Genomic DNA, 21,423 nt, shown 5'->3' with positions numbered 1-21,423 from the left:
AGGCACCATTCTGTCTAGAATTAGAGATGATGTGCAACAGAAATGGAGTTAGCTGCCTCTTTCTATACTCTGGGCTATAGATGTGTTGAATCATATTTATCATTTTAGCTTTTATAGGTTATTAGAGTGATAATGGCAGTCCTTTTGGGAGTGGGCACCAAATAAAGGCTAATCTGTTAGGAGACATTAGATACAATCTTGAGACTTTTATTTTTTATTCTAATCACTCAGATTTTCTGCTTTAAATAGTTCTTATATAATACAAGGTGAATATCTAGGAGAATTGATAGACTTAAGAGAATTTATTTGAGTTCCTGTTTTCAAATATCTTTTCAAAGTAGTTTAAGTAAAATCTCCTTTCATGTAATTTGTTAAATACGCATTCTTTAGGTTCGAGAGCAAGAAAGAGATATCGCCTTACAGATAAGAGAAGACATAAAACAGAGGAGAAATCAGCAATTTACACGTTTGGCAGAGGAGCTAAGGGCAGAATGGGAAGAATCACAAACTCAGAAAATAAAGAACTTGGAAAAACTATATTTGGCAAGTTTGAGAAGTATGGGAGAGGGACATCGACAGGCCAAAGAAAATGTGAGTGAGATCTTATTTGACTACCCAGTGTGACAGTAATATTGGTCAGAAGTAAATTATAGTTGTTGAATGCTTTTATTATGATAAAAATGTTTTCATGCATTGAATTTCTTTGGGGAAGCCTGAGCCTTTTTATAAATTTAATGTAATTTGTGAGTGATAGTAGGCTCATTTCTTAGTAAGAGTCGTGTTAAGTAAAATCCATGTCAGATAAAATTGTTCTTCCTATGATGTTTAAATTAGCATTATTCTCTTCCCATACTCTCCTATCTGGGGAAGTAATAATCTTCTGATTCAGAAGTTTTTGTTCATCTCAGGCATTTTAGACAGATTCAGTGGGGTGAATTCAGATTTTCCATTTCAGTATATTTCCCTTAAACATGTGGTTTGAATGTATATATATTTGTATTTCATTTACAAATAGCAAACATTTTTTGATGACTTTCAGAAAGCCATTGTAAGTCTGCCCCATTATTTTGATTTATTATGATTTGTGATGTGGAAATACTGCCGTCCTAGAATCAGTCACATCCGATAAGCAAGCTAGTCACAAAGAATCTTTGATAAATCTTTGTTAAAAACTAGTGAGGAAGAAAATACCTTGAAGAATGTGACAATCTGTTTCTTGCTCCTTGGTTTTAGTCTGTGTTTTTAGTAATAGCTGTAAGTTCTGACTCAGATTTCTCTGGTTTTGTGTGTGCCACATTCATTTTGTGCATGAGTGCAGTGTTTCCCAACCTCTGTCATTTGAATATCACATTCACAATTTTTGCCCCGTCTGGTAAACTACCCATATTACTATACATTTGACATTTTAATTTTGATGAACTCTTTTATTACTTATTTTAACCATGTCCTAAGTTGTTTAATATCCTATTTATATTTTTGTAATAATATGTTAATTGATTGCATTAACTATGCATTAAAATGTTTGCATTTGTCCCCCCTAATATGGCATGTCATCAGTGGTGCTGTTATCATGCTCTGGGAAACACTGCTGTATAATGTGTAGAAAGAAGATGACAAAATTGATAAATTACTTCTGATACTATATGAGATACATTTCTGTTATTCTTGTTTAGTATGACATTTTAAGTAATAAATATTTTTAGGAACCTGATTTGGATGCTGTTGCACAGCGGGCAGCAGAAAGAAAAAGAAACGCAGATTTGAGGCATAAAGAAGCCCTGAAAGTACAGAAAAAGCAAAAAGAAATATTAATGAAACAAAAAACCTGGTAAAGTAATCATTTTTACTATAATCTCAGTTGGAACTAACATGGTTGAAAGTAGAGGATATGTAGGATACTGTGTAAGCAAATACTAAATAAATGTCATATAGTAGCGTATTCATTGTATTTGTTAAACTTGTTTTAAAAATAATGCTGGGGACAGGAAGTGATTTGATTAGGTGAACATAGTAACTAATGAGCTTTCTTTCCTAGTTGTAGTTTGAATGTTGAGTTTAACAGCAGTTACTAAGTTTCTGGAGAAATGTGTGGCTAGTTCAGAATGCGTGTCAATCAATGTCTATCTCTGATACAACATGAAATAAAAATTGATACGATGAAGAACATTAAAAAAGACTGTAGACTCTGAAAGTCATGAGTAATTTTTTCATGCTGTAAAACTTAAGGGCCATTCACAGGAAACATGAGGGAAGGAAATTAAAAAATTAAGGGCTCTGTTACTATTTAGCAATGGTTATTTTAGATAATGGCCCATTTTAATCAACACTTCTGGTTTTTTTACTGTAAAGAACATTGAAAGTTTCTTGGGTTGATCCCCAACTGTAGAGCTTTATGTCTTTAGATATGCCTCTCTTAATTTGTCAACATTGTCTTACATGTGTATAGAGTCTTTACACATGTAAAGCATACTGAGCCTGTGGGATCAGACTGGAGGATTTCTTGAACCTATGACTTTTATATTTTTAACCCTGAGCGTTGTACTGTAATATTATCACTAAGAGATTAATTGATGACATCTCTTGTTTCTTAAGGCATATAAAAGCTCGAAAGGAAGCACTGCTTGTGGAAAAAGAGAGATCAGCCAAAATTACGAGTTTGCCACCTCCTCCTCCAACTCTTTTTGAGGTGAGTTTGTTTGAGTATTAAGAGGAACTAGGTCATAATTCTTCTTTATTATTATAATTCAGTGAAAGTCAAAATGACTATCACTTACTTAATTGTATAAGAAAACTTATTTTAAACAAATCACTCCCCATCCCCAGCATTATTTTTAAACCAAGTTTAACAAATATGATGAATATGCTACTATATGACATTTATTTAGTATTTGCTTACACAGTATAAGGAATTTTTTTTTTTTTTGAGTTGGAGTCTCGCTGTGTTGCCAGGCTGGAGTGTAGTGGTGCGATCTTGGCTCACTGCAACCTTGGCCTCCTTGATGCAAGCAATTTTCCTGCCTCAGCCTCCCAAGTAGCTGGGATTGTAGCCACCACACCCAGCTAATTTTTGTATTTTTGTATTTTTAGTAGAGATGGGGTTTCACCCTGTTGGCCAAGATGGTCTTGATCTCTTGACTTCATGATCTGACTGCCTCGGCCTCCCAAAGTGCTGGGATTACAGGCGTGAGCCACCACGCCCAGCCCTTTTTTCTTATATAAAACTAATATTGTTTCTAAAATCATTTAATACCCAGTGTTTGTTCAGCCCTCCTCAATGATGTAAAAAAAGTTTTGTCATTTGGAAAACTATAATGGTTTTGGTTTTTAAGAAACTTTTAATAATTCTGCTTTTTGAAAAAATACCCTATATTTATTGGGGAAAAAAAACTAGGCTATTTGTCCTATAGATTTTCCCACACTCTGAATTTAGCTCATTTTAAATGGTCACCATGTTGCAGATAAACTGAGTTTCAGTTAAATTAATAAATTTGCATAAGATTATAAAGTATCCAGGTGTGATTTTAAAAAAGAAAAGAGGTAAAAAAGACTATAACAAGAGGGATCAATTTTTTATTGGACTAAAATGTGTGCTTTTGTGTTTTGAAGCTCATTTTTCAAAAAAAATTTAAAGCAGAAATTTTAAAAAATATTCTCCACATTAGCTTGTTGTAGTTACTGAAATGGCTTTTTGGATGATTGTCAAAATTACCTAGTTATTTTTATCTGAAAAATTAAGTAGAAGTAAACCCACAAGTACAGGGATGTCTAATTTAGTTGTACGTACAAGTATATTCTGTATAAGCATAAGTACCAGATACTCACTTCTTAGGCCTTTCATTTTGTCACCTTCCTGCTTTTATGTTGAGCCATCTACAATGTCACATTTGATCCAACAAGTTTCAGATGGAAGAGTCATGTTGCAGTCACTCCCTCAGTAACAAAGTGAGATGATGAGAGTCAGGCAGTATGTTATCCATGATGCCTTTTGATTATATTTGTCTTAATTCTTAATATTTATAACAAGCGAAAGTCAAAAATTTATAAAAAGCAAGTAAAACTGTATTCGTGCTTTGAGAAGCATGAGTTATATCAGTGAGCATAGACTATTTAGTTTCTTCTCCTGTTTTTGTTTTTGTTTCTGTTTTTTTGAGACAAGAGTCTCACTCTGTCACCCAGGCTGGAGTGCAATGGCGCAATCTTGACTCACTGCAGCCTCTGCCTCCTGAGTTCCAGCGATTATCCTCCTGGGTAGCTGGGATTACAGGTGCCTGCCACTACTCTTGGCTAATTTTTGTATTTTTAGTAGACATGGGGTTTCACTATGTTGGCCAGGCTGGTCTCGAACTTCTGACCTCACATGATCCACCCACCTCAGGCTCCCAAACTGGTAGTGTTAACAGGCATGAGCCACCACACCTGGCATAGTTCCTTTTAAGCAAACAGGATCTATTCTTCGTTTGTTCCTCTGCCAGTTTTCAGAGTAAAGGGTTGGTGTAATAATTAATACCAGAGATAGTAAATGGGTGTTTTTTTTTCCTTTCTCTTTTGTGAATATCACTGTTAATTTGTGGGGTTTTTCTTTTACTCAGTATTACATAGTCAGTTATAGTCATTCTTTTTCTTCTGACTGACGTTCGTAGTATCTGAATTTTGGTTAGCAGGAGACTCTTGAAATTGTCTCTGCATCCCTGTGACTCCATGAGCATTTCCTTGCTCTGTGGCCCAGCAGATGACCTAGGCTTATTTATCATGTCCCACATCTGGTATCTCCAAAGACACCTGGTTCTCTTTAGTGGAGAAATGTTACTTATAACTAAGATCTGGGTGGTTATATTCTTGTTTAACTAAAAGGCATTATTTTAGAAAAACTCATTACCCAAGCCAGTAAAGGTGTTTGAGATGAGGCAGTGTTTCTGAATGTCTTAAGGTGGTTGTGAATGTATGTCATAGAAGGGAGGGACAGGATTTTGGTTTAAGAAAAGCTAGGTTGTAGGGTATTTTCGGGCCAGGGAAATGTACCATGTAAGAACATTATGTCCCACACACAGGATATAGATGCATCTGTATCACTGTTTCTCCCAGCAGATAAAAATATAAATGCTGAAAAGCCTGGGAAAATAAACCTAAACTATTTAATCTTCTCAAATCAAGGTTTTTTCTTAATTTAAGAAAATATTCTTTTTTGAGACAGGTGTTTACATGGTGAAGAGAATGGATACTTGTTGTGTACCTAAGAATTTAGTTATGTCAGGTTTTTTTATTCATAACTAGTTTAATCACTTTAGCCCTGCATGGTAGATATTTCCACTTAACAAAAGAAGAAAATTGAAGGTCAGAGGTTAAGTAATATGTCCAAAGTCCTATAATAGGTAAGTGTGAGAACCAGAATTTATGTCAAGGTCAAATTCTATAAAGCTCATGATCTTTTTAGTTTGACACTTAGCTTCCCACGAATATACTTCTTCAGAGTTCTAGTTAACTGTTTAGACACTAAAGTCTACAAATGTAAACAACCACAATCTTTTCATAGGGCTGTTAAAGAATGAAGTTTGTATGGAAAACCCTGAGACGCTATGAAGATATCTTATGTATTATACTAGATGCAAGAGAAACTGAGCCTTCTTTTACTTCTTTCCTTGCTTATACCCTTCTTTTTTTTTTTTTTTTTGGAGATGGGATCTCACTATGTTGCCCAGGCTAGAGTGCAGTGGTTCTTTACCAGCACCATCATAGCTCACTGCAGTCTTGAACTCCTGGGCTAAAGCATTCCTCCTGCTTCTGCTTCCTGAGTAGGTGTGACTACAGGCATGTGCCACAGTGCCTGGCATTTTTTTTCTTCCTTTCCTTTGCTGCATGAGCCAGTGTCGGGTACTCAGAGTAGAAAGCTGGTTTTGTCCTGTACATGGCTAGATAAGGCAAGAAATAGTCACTGTGGAACAAAACTAAGGCTAGAAGATAAAACACAGGAAGCAAATTGAGTGATTTTAAATTGTTAACAGGTCATCCTAATTCTGCCAGGCTAAGGAGTGATTTCAGTAAACACTTAGGTATAATTCACTGGAAATCTTCTTATAATCAGACAGGATTCATAGTAATCGAAATCTCAAATTGTGATCCCAATTTTGGGAGGATTCAAAATTCAATCTATACATAATTGCCTTTACTCTGGAAGTACTGGTACTTTAAAGTGTGTAAATTGAATCATATTTTTATATCAAGTTATGTAATTTTAGAGACTTGTTTTCTTCAGAGTTCTTCCTTGTCAAGAAGCTTACGGTTAGTTTTTTCAAGACATTGATTGATTGATTCATTTTTTTCTTTTTTTGAGATGCAGTTTCGCTCTGTCACCCAAGCTAGAGTGCAGTGGAGCAGTCTGGGCTCACTGCAACCTCCACCTCCAGTTCAAGGGATTCTCCTGCCTCAGCCTCCTAAGTAGCTGGAATTATAGGTGCCTGCCACCACACCTGGCTAATTTTTGTGTTTTTTAATAGAGACGGGGTTTCACCAAGTTGGCCAGGATGGTCCCGAACTCCTGACCTCATGATCCGCCTGCCTCAGCCTCCCAAGGCATTGATTTAAAAGCCGCTAAGATTCTTTGAAACATTCTGATGTATATTACCATCTCTGAATTTTTGTTGAGTGACTTCAGTTTCTTACTGAACTTTAATATTAACTAGTTAAATCTGGGTCTGGTGGCACCTGCCTTTAATCTCAGCTACTTAGAAGGCTAAGGTGGGAGGATTGCTTGAACCCAGGAGTTGAAGACCAGGCTGGGCAACATGGCAAGACCCTGTCTCAAATATTTATATGCTAGTTAATGTCTTCATTAGTTGTCAGTTTAATCTTTTACCTAAATGTTAAGATCCTGAATAAGGTCTCTCTGTTGTACATATCTGGATGTATTTCAGGTACTTGCCAATTAGTTTTCTGACTAATCTAGGTAATTCTCAACTTTGGCTATACATTGTTCACCTGTGGAGTTTTTGTTTTGTTTTGTTTTGTTTTTGTTTTTGTTTTTGTTTTTGTTTTTGAGACAGAGTCTCGCTCTGTCACTCAGGCTGCAGTTCAATGATGTGATGTCAGCTCACTGCAACCTCCACTTCCTGGGTTCAAGCGATTATCCTGCCTCAGCCTCCCAAATAGCTGGGATTACAAGTGTGTGCCACGATGGCCGGCCAATTTTTGTATTTTTAGTAGAGAAGGGGTTTCTCCATGTTGGCCAGCCTGGTCTCGCTGCTGACATCAAGTGATCTGCCGGTCTTGGCCTCCTAAAGTGCCGGGATTACAGGTTTCAGCCGCTGCACCTGGCCACAGCTTTTTAACAATACTAATACTGGGTTCTATTCCATAGATTCTGATTTTAATTTGGTGTGGGACCAAGACATGAGCAGTTCTTAAAAACTACTCAGATAATTCTGCTAACGTCAGGCTGTTCATTTTTACTTGGATTTTCTTAATCTCCTCTAATTTTTTTGTTTTTTGTTTTGTTTTTTTGAGATGGAGTCTCTCTCTGTTGCCCAGATTGGAGTGCAGTGGCGCAGTCTCAGCTCATTGCAACCTGAAACGCTGGATTCAAGCAATTATCTTGCCTCAACCTCCCTAGTAGCAGCGATTATAAGCATGTGCTACTTTTTGTGTTTTTAGTAGAGAAGGGGTTTCTTCATGTTGGCCAGCCTGGTCTCAAACTCCTGAACTCAAGTGATCTGCCTGCCTCGGCCTCGCAAAGTGCTGGGATTACAGGCATGAGCCATTGCGCGCAGCCGCTTCTTGTCTTTTATATTGTTTGTTTTCTTTCCACTTGAATCCTCCTCGTCATTCCACACTCATATATATTATAGCTAAAACTTTGGTTAATTCTCAACCTATTCTTACTTAAACTTTTCTCTCTTTCAACCTGTGTTGCATTCATGATGTCATTGAATAAGCCAGGCATCGTGGTACATACTGTAGTCCTAGCCATGGTAGGCTGAAGCATAAGGATCGCTTGAGCCCAGGAGTTGCAGTGAGCTACGATCGTGCCACTGTACTCTGGCCTTGTCAACAGGCCTTAAAAAAATTAAAAGTGCTTTTTATACATTAATCAATTCTTACAGTAACTGTCACAATGATTATATGGTATAGTGATAGCTGTAAACCCACTTTTCTTGAGAAAGCCGAGGGACGGAAAAGCTGAGGGACTTTGCTAAGTTTTCACTACTAGGATATAATACAGAAGAGATCCAGTGGAAGTGTTAGCATTTCTTTGTGAATTTTTTTTATGTTACCTGTAAAATGCACGGTTATTATTTACGTCTAATTGTTAGAACTTCTAGTTGTTAAGAACTGTTACTCTGAGTTCTTTGAAGCCAGGGGCCTTTATTTTATTTTACTTCTCGTTGTTGTTCACAGTGCTTTGTATAATGTTTAACACATAGTAGGCACTTAATATTCTTTGTCAGTTTAGTTAATTAGTTAAACATCAATGTGTCATAGGTTGTGATGGACTGAATCTACTTTTACTACAAGATACATGAAGGGTAAGGGAGAAGGTAGTTTATTTTCATTCTTCAGTGTTGTTTTATTCTGGAATAAGGGTAATTTAAATATTGGCAAGTGTTTCGGGACCAAAACTCAAATACATCATTAAACGTGCAGAAAATAAGACTAGTATGAACTATAGTAGAATTTTTGTGATTAGATACGGAAGAGGACATAATGGTGCATGTTGTCTTCTTATAAATACAATGAAGTGCTTTTCATTTTATTTGATCTGGCTTGTTAAGTTCTTCTATATTCAGAAAATTTAAAGATGAAATGTCTCTATAAATAACTTAAAAGTTGTGATGAATAAAACACATTGATTAGTTAGCCACACCTTGAAGACAATTTGAAATACTGATGAATCTGGTACTTTTATTAAAATTTGAAGTAATTTAACTCTGTAAAAATTTGATTTCATTATGAGCAGATTTTTAGCTTGTTTTGGATGAGGAGAACTCATTAAAATACAAAATCACTTTTTTTGCATTGGATTCAGCTTTAAATAAAAATACTTTTAACCTATTTTTTTATGTTCTCATATCCAGAACATTGAAGTAAAAAGAATTTCTGCAGTCAAAACCAACAGTTCTACCTACCATCATCTTCATACATTTGTGAATAGAGAGATAGACACAAAACAGGTGATTGACTTATTGTTTGTTCATGCCCTCATGAACAACAGAAATTTTTATTTCTGTGTGCATCGAATTGAATTATATCTTAGTTGTATGTATGGTGTTCCCAGACTTCAATATTGATTTGGGCAATTGGTAATTATAAAAAATCTTTTAAATATGCTTTGAATTTTCATGTTGCTTTAATATGAATTAAACTAGTTGGCTATTTAAATGGTTATATTTTAAAATAGCAGATTTTAAGACCTTTTTGTCATAAAATATTACATGCTGTTTGTGAAAAATTTACAACTATACACATAAGCATAAACAATTGGAAAAACACCAGTTCTGTCACCTAAATGGAATATGGGTAATGTTTTAATAAATTCATTATAACCTTTATTTAAATATAAACATATACACAAACTTTTCAAAACATTATTTTTAGTAGCAACCTAATATTTTGCATAGCATTTATTTAACCATTGCTTTATTTTTTCTTTCTGTAAGTAATGTTAGCATAAAGAGAAAGTTTTTGGCTCCAAACTGTGTAACACTTGATTCAGATAATTAAATTACTTTTTAAAAAGCATCAGCAACATGAGAATGGCCAGCTTACCATAACCTTGTCTGCACAGAATATTATGTTTAAAAAAATTATTGCCAGTCTTAAGAGTAACGAATATATTGTTATTATAATTGCTGTTTCTGTGCGTCAGTGGGTTTTAATTTTTTTCCTCTTACTGAATATATTTGGCTACTAGGAAAATAAACTTTATAGCATTCCTGTGGCATTTAGAATGCAGCAAATATGCATTTTGGTTGACTGCTTAATAGCAGGTATTAAAAGCAATATTCAGTTAAGAACTAAAGTGAATATCATCACAGAATGAACTTCTAAGATGCAAGAGTAAATGACATTTATTTAAAATTGTAAAATAATATTATAATTTCAGTATTATAATGCAGGAACACTAACTTAATTTGTTGCTAACTGCTTTACTGTTTACTGCATTTTTGTGATCTTAAAAAGACGTTACCTTTTAACTAAGAGTGATGAAGAATTTTTTCCCCCGAACTCCATCAGCATATGGTGCTGCTGATGGTATTAAATTAACATTTATAAGCTTTCTTTTTTGAGAGTAAATAGAAGACCTAACTCCTTTTCAATTTTGGGGCTAAAAAATTAGATTAGTAGTTACAATGATAAAGGGTTAGACAAAAGCCAGGGACCACAGACAGATTTTGTTTCTAGCAGTTTTCTGAGCTTTGTGTACTGACTGAAGATATGATTTCTGAATATTTTCAGAAATAGATTTATTACTGTACACATTTTTATTCGTATTTTTTTCTATTTGCTGCTTTACTCCATTACTTAGGAAAAATCTGTCCTTAAATCTTGGATTTAAAACGTGATGATCAATGTGCTTGGCTTTCAAAATAAAATTACCTCTGAATTTTCATCTGCACTCAACTTATATCACATGCACAATAATTTTAGCAACTTCCCTGGAGAAAAACGATATTATCTTTACAGCAAGTATCATATGAAAAATACTTGCACTCTTGACATATCTGTTTGGGTATTTTTCTTTAACAGCTTTCTGCAAATAAACTACTTTCATTTGTTCAGTCAGCCTTTTTAGCACATTAAGAGCTGTTACTGTGTGTGTGTGTGTGTGTGTGTGTGTGTGTGTGTGTGTTTAGTATCCTGATGAAGTAATTCCAAAAATCTCTTGTATGTCATAATATTTATTTTTGGCTGAAGAAGAATTATCAAAGTGGCCTGCTGTAGTTGTACTTAGAGCCATTAAGTCTCTACATTATGTTTTGCTACATTCACTACCTCTACACAGAACTGAACAAAACACGATATGCATGAAAGTCCTACATTACTTACTCATAGCCTTCATCAGGTGTATTCCTTGTCAGTAACACTTACATAGCACTTTTTTCAAATGAATTCATAAACAACTTTTTTCTCGAAAACCTCATGGTTGAAATTGATTGAAATATTGTTAAGATATTTTATTTAATATCATACATATTGATAACTAAATGTACATATTATAATTTTGATTTAATCTAACTTTTTTTGTCTTCCCTGATGTTATTTAGTTTTACATGAATATTTAGTGGCTCACAGGGGGTATATTTCTAATAAATTTGTTTGTCCAGTATACTCTATTAATTTATTAACAGAGTATCAATCTCTTTACCTATTTATCTCACTATTTGATAATTTTTAAAAATTTTACACATGAAGTTAATAGCTGTCTTGGTCATCATTAATTGTTTCAACTGGCTGGCAGAATTTCTACATATGAAAGACAGAAAAAGACTTTTACTGCTGGTTACATTTAGACTATTTACCTATACTTAAAAGTGAATGTTCAGATAATAAACGTAAATCCACGCTGGGTATGGTAGCTCACGCCTATAATCCCAGCACTTCAGGAGGCTCAGGTGGGAAGATTGCTTGAGAGCAACCTGCTCAGCAAAGCAAGACCTGATCTCTTTAAAAAAAAAAAAAAAAAAAGTAAATCCAGGCTGTGTACCCCTTTCTTTTTGTGTGTGTTACATTAATGAGATTTGTGGGTGTTTAGTTTTCAATACTGTCATTTTAATGAGATTTATTTTTATTTTTATTTTTCGAAACAAGAGTGCAGTGACACAATCTTAGCTTTCTGCAACCTCCTCCTCCTGGACTCAATCAGTTCTCCTGCCTCAGCCTCTCAAGTAGCTGCGGTTATAGGTGCCCGCCACCACACCCGGCTAATTTTTGTGTTTTTAGTAGAGATGGAGTTTTACTGTGTTGGCCAGGGTGACCTTGGGTGATCCGCCCGCCTTGGCTTCCCAAAAAAAGCAAAGATTTCTTTACTTACAAAGTGATGGAGAAATGTGTTTGGAGGAATATAACCTAATCTGTTTTAAAATGAGTAGTAAAAATTTATACCATCAGTTTGATCCCTTTCATAGATATATGCTGTTAATAATTGTGGACATTTAAAAATATAACTCCTTATATTTAATTTTATATATGTAGAAAATACGATTTTAAGGTTGTTTTGTTTTTTAGTTATTGCTTGTCTCACACTTTAAAAATTTCGCCTAAAATGTTATTGACTGCTAGCCAGATGCTCATTTGGCTGCTGAAGAAGAAGCTAAACGATTGGAAGAGCTACAAAAACAGGCAGCACGAGAGAGAATGGAACAGTTTGAAAAGGCACATGTACGGGGATTCCAAGCAATGAAGAAGATCCATTTGGCTCAAGTAAGACTTAAATTCTACTTGTGACCATTACTGATAGACTTAATAATAGCATTGCAAGACTGATTAGTGAATGATCTCAAAGAAAAGTAGGAAGGGTAGAGTTCAGTGTAGTCTGATTCATATGATTTCAGGTTTCCCAACTTTCTTTGCCCTCCCATTTCAAGTTCTGATTGGGTTAGGCTATTCTCCCAGTGTATTGCTCTTCTAGAAATTTTACTAAACGAATTTATTAAAAGTTTAATATTTTAATAAGTCCAAACAGCCTAAGGAAAAATCACTTTTCTAATTCAATTTTTTGTATAACATATGTGCTCTATAAATTTGAGTATTTAGTTTATTAAATAGGTATTGAGCAAAGCACTTTTTGGCTTTGCAGAATGTTGTTTCAAAAGTAAAGTCATGATCCTTGCTATTGAAACTTTTAAAAAATGACCATCAATAGGTTGACCACAGTGGCTCATGCATGCCATCGCAGCACTCTGGGAAGCCGAGGTGGGCAGATCGCTTGGGCCCAGGAGTTCAAGACCAGCTACACGGGAAAACCCCGTCTCTACTAAAAGCAGAAAAGTTAACCAGGCATGGTGGTGTGTGGCTGTAGTCCCAGCTATTTGGTAGGCTGAGGTGGGAGGATCACCTGAGCCTGGGACAAGGAGGTTGCAGTGAGCCAAGATCACACCACACCACTGCATGCCAGCCTGGGCCACAGAGCAAGACTCTGTCTCAAAAAATAAAATAAAATAAAAAGTGACTGTCAAGGCCAGTCAAGGTGGCTTATGCCTGTAATCCCAACACTTTGGGAGGTCAAAGTGGGTAGATTGCTCTGGGCCCAGGAGTTCAAGACCAGGCTGGGCAACATGCAGAAACTCTGTCTCTACCAAAAATCCAAAAATTAGCCAGGCCTGGTGGCAATACAGCCAATCCCAGTTTGGGACTGTATTGTGGCCCGGGACCCCATTTCCCAAGAAGGCTAAGCTGGGAGGATTGCTTGAGCCTGGGAGGCAGAAGCTGCAGTGAGTCGAGATTACACTACTACACTCTACCATGGTGACAGAGTGAGATTGTGTCACTCAATCAGTAGTGACTGTCATAAATGTGCAAAATATTATAATGAAAGCTGACTTTATAGTTTTAGCTTCACTTCTGTCATGCTTATTCATTTAGTGCTTAGCCTTGAAACATGACATAAAAATGATTCATCTTAGCTTGAACTAAATTTTTAGCTTTTGTAAACTAGGAGTGAACTGTGACTAAAATAGCTGAATGTCTGAATTATTATCAGTAATTCTCCCCATCTTAGGTTTAAACTTACAGTAAAACAGACACAAAAAGCAGTCATAAATTGAACAGATTCGTCTATAAAAGCTGTGGTGTTTAGTAGTTTAAGCAGGTGGGCTCCATAGCCATTCTGCCAGGATTTCTCTCTCTTCTTGGCCAGTCAGCTGTTTGATCTCAGGCAAATTAGTTAACCTCTCTGTGTTCTGTTTCATGTCTTTTTTTTTCACAGTCTCACTCTTGTCGCCTAGGCTGGAGTGCAGTGGGGGGATCTTGGCCCACTGCAACCTCCGCCTCCTGGATTCTAGTAATCCTGCCTCAGCCTCCTGAGTAGCTGGGAGTATAGGCATGTGCCACCACACCCAGCTAATTTTTTTTTTAAGGCAGTCTTGCTCTGTTGCCCAGGCTGGAGTGCAGTGGCATTATCTCGGCTCACTTACAACCTCCGCCTCCTGGGTTCAACCAGTTTTACTGCCTTGTTCTCCCGAGTCGCTGGGACTACAGGCATGTGCTACCACACCTGGCTAATTTTTATATTTTTAGAAGAGTTGGGGTTTCACCACGTTAGCCAGGATCTCCTGACCTCATGATCTGCCTGCCTCGGCATCCCAAAGTGCTGGGATTACAGGTGTGAGCCACCGTGCCCTGCCCAATTTTTTTGTGTTTTTATTAAAGACAGGGTTTCACCATGTTGGTCAGGCTGGTCATGAACTCCTGACCTCAAATGATCTGCCCATCTCAGCCTCCCAAAGTGCTGGTATTACATGCGTGAGCCACTGTGCCTGGCCTGTTACCACTTTTAATGCAGGATTTCTCTACCACGAAATCTCACTGCTAATAAAGGATTTCATTTTTCCCGTCTGAACCTTTTTGCTGCAGACTATATTATGGCCTGGGACCCTATTTCCTTCCAGTGTCTATATTAACTAATATTTGACTTCTACCTGCTTCTCCAGTTTTATCTTCTTTCCTTAATCATCCTTGCCTTCCATGCACTAGCTGTGATGAACAGTGTGCTATTTTCTGACTATACTGTGCCTTCATCTCCATATCTTTGTGTTGCAGTTTTTTTCTTGCATGTACTCGTTTTCTTTCACCAACTTTTGTCTGGTTAAATCCTTATCCCGAGGAATGAGAAGTTTTTCCTTGTTCTCCGTCCTTACCTCCCACCACCAAAATTCCGTTAGATAACCTCCCTAAAACACTGATTAAACTTTCCTAATAGCCACACTCTTTAAGCTTAAAGAAATACATTCAGATCTCGTTTAATCATGGAAATTCATAAGAGTATGAAATAACAAGAAATATTCTATGTACAGCCATAGTCACTGTGGGTCTTGGTGCTTACCTGAGACAGGTACATGAAGAACTGGAACAAAGTACATTACAGGAGCCATGGCAACTTATACAGAAATTAACTTCATTGCTTTCCTCAGAAAGGAAAACTGTAACTGGCAGGCACTTTTTGAAGCTTTATGGTCTAACTCTTTCGTAGTACTTACTAACATAATACTACTCGTTTGTGGGTCTTATACTACTAGGGTAGGGTAAAGATTGTGTCCCTAGTACTTAATGTGGTATCTGGTAGTCAGCAAATAATTGTTGAATGAATAAACGTCTGTCTGTTGACTGAATAAATGATAGAAGAGAATAGAGAAGCTTACACCCTGACACTCATTTCCCCTACCCACAACACTGTTAATACTACCATACAAAGTTTGTGACTCGGTTTTTGTTCTCTTTATTCTTGAAGAATCAGGAGAAACTAATGAAAGAACTCAAACAGCTACAGCAAGAGGACCTGGCACGTAGGAGACAGACTGTAGCACAAATGCCACCACAACTAGTTGAACTTCCATACAAACGCAGTGAAATGAAGGAAGACTGGCAGAGAGAACTGGAATTTGCCTTTGAAGATATGTACAGTGCAGACAGGAGTAAGTTATTTTCAGTAGGGTTTTCAGTAGTGGTTTTAAACATTTTGGTGGGAAAATATGTTTGTAATGTTAAAGCAGTTTTTATTTTGAAATGGGGTCTCAGTTTGGAGGAGACCTCCATATTTTAGATTAAGGCATTACAGTGGCCTTTACATTTTTGTGATCCAGTTATTTTTAATCATTTTGGAATGCAAACATGTCTCTATATTTCTTTTTTAAGAGGTAAAAGGGAATCTGATTTTGCACCTTGAACCAGAGCCCTTGCCCACTGTGACTGATCACATCCAAGATGAAGAGCTGGACCTTTCAATGGAACAAGAAAATTTGGGTGCAGCTGAAGACCTTCCAGTGACAGAAGCTGAAATAATATGTTCTAGTGAAACAGATGGTAAAAACATTTCTGTTCTAAATATTACAGTATTTCACAGAAAAAAAATGCTGATCCTTAGCCAACAGTTAGGAAAATCCGACTTGATTTAAGTGCAAGCAATGAATAATACTGATGGGAATTGTAGCTAAAGGAAACAGTGTTTCATAATTCCATCATTGATGATCCTTTTTCATATGTGCAGGAGGAAATTTTACTGATACATACAGACGATCTGAATATTTTTAAGTTATTTGAGTTAGGTGCTCAATTCTGAATTCATTTGAAAGGTTGCATGGTTGACATACCTGATAGCAATAACTTAAGCATACCCTGAGAATGACCCTGTGTGGCACGCACACCTGAATGTGGTTCTGAGCTAGGGAATCTGGGAGTGGCCAACCTGGAGATTTGTTTCTTGTCTGTGAGGAACATCTGAGCCCCTGTCTTGTGTGAAACATGAGCCATACAGAGGATCAAGGCATCAAGTTTTGGGTTCAGTAAAGGATGTCAATTGGAGGTCATAAGGAAAAGAGTACTAAGTGACAATGCTATTTAAACTGCATGGTTTTTGCAGTTCTTCCGTCCAGCCTGCTGCCACTGGACTCTCCCTTGTATGTATTCCCTCAGTGAAACCGCATAGCTCATTGGCTAGCTTTGAATCTCTTATTTGGCCTCTTGAACTTGATGCCATCTCCATTTGAGTCAGTAGAGGTTCAGCACAACAAAGGTCAGCACAGACTTGTCAGATCATCAGAGATCCTACTGGTATTCAGTTATTTTTAGATACTTCATGTGTAATGATGGGTAGCACAAATTTTGATCTTTAAAACATCTCTGTCTCCAACATTCTGAACTTTTTCACTTGGCTTTCCCATAGTTACTTAAAACTCCATGTCTAGCAATAAATTTATAATCTTCTCTTGCCTACTGAAACCTTCTCTACCTATTTTGGCTATCTTAGTGAATGATATCACAGTCCCCTTTTTTTTTTTCTTTATTTCTTTTAGTTCCCTTGGCAATGAAGACCCAACAGATTCCTTCAAAAGTTCTTTTTAAAAAGTTGTTAAATAAGATCAGAAGCCAAAAATCTCTCTGGACAATTCAGTCCGTGTCTGAGGATGAAAGTGAAATGATTACGACTGTTAGTGAAATTGATAGTAAAGAACCAACGGTTGAGTCAGGAACACTTGCCAGTGAAGAGAGAATGCTATCCTCTGGGCAGGAACAAGGTATTTCTCTCCAAGAGTCTCATTTTATGTAAACCCTTTTTAAGTTGTTCAAAAGTAGGTTTGTTCCTGAAAAACCAAAGAATGGAGGTTAAAAGGAACAAAATATAATCCTGCTAAGTAAAAGTGACAAAGAAACATTAAAAGCCTTAGTGAATCTTCTTACAGAACACTTTTAATGTAGTATTGTTATTTATATATATTTATTCCAATGTAATCAATGAATCAAAATTAACCAGTTCCTTAATGAGATGTTTAGGCTGTTTTATAATTTTTCTTGGTGTTTTTGTGCTATAGTGGGCATCCTTTTAGTGAAGTCTTTGGCCACATTTTTACTTCTGAGGAAGAACTCTTGAAAGAATAACTCCTGATCAAAGGATATATGAGCATGTTAGTGGGTTTTAAGCATATTGTATTCCCACCAGATATTTGGTTTGTTACTTGCTAATTTTAAATAATTTTTTGATTGGAAAAATAGTCTCTTAAATATATTTCCAGAAGTTATAAAGTATCTGTTCACATACAATTCAAGTATCTCCTTGATGGGGATTCTTTTAAAAATGTGATTGAAGCCGGGCACGGTGGCGCAAGCCTGTAATCCCAGCACTTTGGGAGGCCGAGGCGGGTGGATCACGAGGTCGAGAGATCGAGACCATCCTGGTCAACATGGTGAAACCCTGTCTCTACTAAAAATACAAAAAATTAGCTGGGCATGGTGGCGCGTGCCTGTAGTCCCAGCTCCTCAGGAGGCTGAGGCAGGAGAATTGCTTGAACCCAGGAGGCGGAGGTTGCGGTGAGCCGAGATCGCGCCATTGCATTCCAGCCTGGGTAACAAGAGCGAAACTCCGTCTCAAAAAAAAAAAAAAAAAAAAAAAAAAATGTGATTGTATTTGTATGGAAATGTTTTGCTTCTGTGCTTTTGAGAAAAGTGACTTGTGGTCTGTATTTGGGTTTCGGATTTTTCCTGAGTCCCACAGGAAGCCTTCTTGAAGTGTTTTCTTCCCTTGGCCTCTTGACAGTCCCTTCCTTTAGTTTTCCTACTCTACTGTTTCCTCTTTCATTTTCTTTGCTGTTTATACATCTCCACAATGATTAACCATTGCCCCTGGAGCTCGTTCTGCAAGTCCCTTCTCTTTGTGCCAAAACTCCCTAGATGATCTCAAACGTCACACTTTACATTATCATCTATATACTGATGTCTCCCAAGGGTGTATGTCAAGTCTTGGCCTTCTGTTTGAACTCAACTTACTTATTTAACTGTTTGTCATCTCTTGTATATCTAACAGTATCTTAAGTGTGTTCAGAAGTGAACTGTTGATATCCCCTCCCACCGCACATCTGCTTTTCCTACAGTATTTCACATTTCAGCATCTGGCAATATTTTACTTCCCTTACTCAAGCCAAAAAGCTTATAATCCTGGTTCCCTCTTTTCATATCTTACATCCAAACTATTAGCTGATCCAGTTGATCCTACCCTCGAAATATATCCATAGTCCAACCATTTCTTACCATCTACATCCTAGTTTAAGCCACATTCATTTTCTAGGGTAGATTCTTGTAGTAGCCTGCTATCATCAGCCTTTGCACCTACCTATTATGGTCTATTAACATGCCTCTTAAAAACAATCTCATGTTATTCCTCTGGGTGAAGCCCTCCAATAACTGTCAGTTTTACTCAGTAAAAACCAGAGAGTGTATAGTGGTGTCAAAGCCTTCTATGACCTGCACATGTACACCTCCCCCACTGCTCCTCTCATACTCACTACCCTTCTGACTTCATTTTCCTACCACACCTCCCTTCTCCTCTTCTGCACTGTAGATGCCAGCTTCCTCGCTATTTCTCAGATAGCAAACATAGGGCTCCTGGCAAACATAGGGCTCCTGGTCTTAGCAATTGCTGGTCTTTTGGGCTAAACTTTTCTTCTTCTTGGGTATTCCTTGACTCACTTCCTCACTTCTTTTACATGTTTACTCAGCTAATTACTTTCTCAGTAAGGTTTTTTCTGACTGTATAAAATGGCATGCTTCTACCCCTCCCTACCTCTACTCCGACCTTCCACACCTTTCACTTCCTATCCCCTTTACCCTGCTTTCCCTCGCCATAGCTCTTATCAATATCTGATGGGCAGTAAAGTGACTTTGATGCTTATTTTGCTTATTGTCTTAATGCCTGCCCCACCTATGCATAAGGATAGGAGCTTTGATTTTCTACATTGCTGTGTCCCCAAAGCCTGGAGTACTGCCTTGTACAAATTAGGTGCTCAGTTAACATTTGTTGAATTAAGGTAAATTTGGAATCTAGACATATATAGGATATTTAATGCCATGGACATAGAAAACCACTTGGAGGGGAAAGAATTCAGTGAAAAGAGGGCATATAAGACTATTTGAGGGATTCTAGCATCTAGAAGATGGCTAGAGAAAGGGCAAATAGCAAAGTCGGTGAAAGGAGTGACCAGAGAAGTTCGGGAGAGTGTGGTATTGGAATCCAAAAAGGGGGACTCTCATATTCAATCCCTGACCAAGTTCTTTTGATAAAGGGCCTGTAATGAGGAGGCCTTCTCCATTCTCATCTTGCTTTATTCTCCCACTTGTCTGACTACAGCCCATGCACACTGATCTTTCACTTCCCTGAATGGGCCAAGGTTTGTTTCTTTATCCTCATGGGGCATTTTATACCTGTTGGTCTGTCTGGAAAAGTCTCCTATACATCTTCACACAGTTAACCTGGATGGTTCTTCCTTACCTTTCAGGTGTCTGCTTAAATGTCATTTCCTCAGAGAAATTTCATCTTGCCCAGAAAGTTGTTTTTTATTATACTCTATTGTATAACCCTTTACTTTTCTTATATAGTACTTGTCACAATTTCTGCTTTATTTTTTCTGGGATAATTATATGTTGGTTCTGCTATCTACTCTGTAAGCCTCCTTGAAGGCTTTTCTCATTCACTGTGGTATCCCCACCATGTACCACATAAGTAGGTGCCAAATGAATAAGTAAGTGAACAGAAACGGCTGCTCCATGCAGAGTATCTGGCTACCCAAATATGATCAGAACAAATTGCTTTAACTTCCTTCTCTGCTCTGGTTTCACAAATTACTTTAAAAAAAAAAAAAAACTCTGGCATCTAGGTATATTAAAGATACATTGACATTTCGTTAGCTTCTCTTTTTTAACTTTGGTTCCTTGTTATTTTCACTCTTGTTATGCTTTTCCACTGTGTTTGAAACCTTATCAGCATATCTTTTAAATCAGTTCTTCGCGTTTTCACAATTTCAGTCTTTCATGTCTTATTATTAGGCTTGGGTTTAATGAGAAATATATTTGATCGTCAGGAAGGTGACTGGGTCTTAACTAAATGAGATATTCAGATGGCCCTACATTGAATTTGTTAATACCAGAATTTTGTTATTTTGCTTTGATTTAAGCTTGACAATGATGACATATTCATAATAACAGTGGTATTATCTATTACAGTTGTTGAAAGTGATACACTAACAATTGAGTCTGGACCACTTACTAGTGAAGATAAATCACTTTCCTGTGGTACAAACTCTGGAAGAGAACAAGGTATTTCTTTTTATCACATCCTCAAATTAAATTTGACTCCTCACATCTTTTTTTTTTTTTTGTAATAAAATTACATGTGATATATTAAGAAAGGGCATTATAATGGTGTCACAATTCTAAATTATTTAAACTAATTTTTGTTTGGGGCATTCCCCTAGAAATAAAAGAGACTCTGCCTATCACAAGTGTAGCTCAGAGTTCAGTTCTACTTCATCCTCAAGAAGAAGCAGCCAGGATTAGAAAGTCAGCAAGGCAGAAACAGGTAATTTGAATTTTTATTTTTCAAGGTTTATTCCCTCCCACCCGACCCTGGCTCGGTACTTTTACATAATTTTGTTTGACTAATGACATTTGTCTTCATGTCTGGCTAGTTTTGATATCATGTTTTTGACATTGTCTTACACAGACATTCAGCTGATAGAATGCATGTTGTCTTTGCTCATACTACTCCTTCAGTCCTTTCTGTGTCTGCTTTATATTTTATATATTTGTATGGGTCTTACCTTCCCTATAAAACTGATTAGCTTTTAAAAAGCAGAAACTATCTTCTTTAAAAGATTTTTATCCTACACAGTTTCTGATACAATGCTTTGTACATACTAAGTATACAATAAATGTTGAATTAACAAGTCCTTA

The 21,423-nt window shown here is 36.7% G+C and overlaps 1 protein-coding gene across 5 annotated transcripts in view; it reads left to right on the top strand.

Moving 5' to 3' along the window:
- Positions 1-21,423, top strand: part of CEP295 (centrosomal protein 295) — a 61,827-nt gene that overhangs the window by 5,028 nt on the left and 35,376 nt on the right. For 2 of the 5 annotated variants that reach the window (XM_039462195.2, XM_074400327.1), the window contains exons 3-12: positions 391-591; positions 1,704-1,828; positions 2,593-2,686; positions 9,066-9,161; positions 12,271-12,411; positions 15,437-15,620; positions 15,841-16,008; positions 16,998-17,219; positions 20,695-20,787; positions 20,946-21,049. In XM_039462195.2, the coding sequence (XP_039318129.2) occupies positions 391-591; positions 1,704-1,828; positions 2,593-2,686; positions 9,066-9,161; positions 12,271-12,411; positions 15,437-15,620; positions 15,841-16,008; positions 16,998-17,219; positions 20,695-20,787; positions 20,946-21,049 (1,428 nt within the window). Of the gene's footprint in view, positions 1-390; positions 592-1,703; positions 1,829-2,592; positions 2,687-9,065; positions 9,162-12,270; positions 12,412-15,436; positions 15,621-15,840; positions 16,009-16,997; positions 17,220-20,694; positions 20,788-20,945; positions 21,050-21,423 lie in introns of those variants that run through there. The other 3 variants (XM_074400328.1, XM_074400330.1, XM_074400329.1) reach the window with 3 other exon arrangements.

This window comes from Saimiri boliviensis, chromosome 6 (genome assembly GCF_048565385.1).
Source record: "Saimiri boliviensis isolate mSaiBol1 chromosome 6, mSaiBol1.pri, whole genome shotgun sequence".
NCBI lineage: Eukaryota > Metazoa > Chordata > Mammalia > Primates > Cebidae > Saimiri > Saimiri boliviensis.
This window is presented reverse-complemented; position numbering and strand designations above follow the sequence as displayed.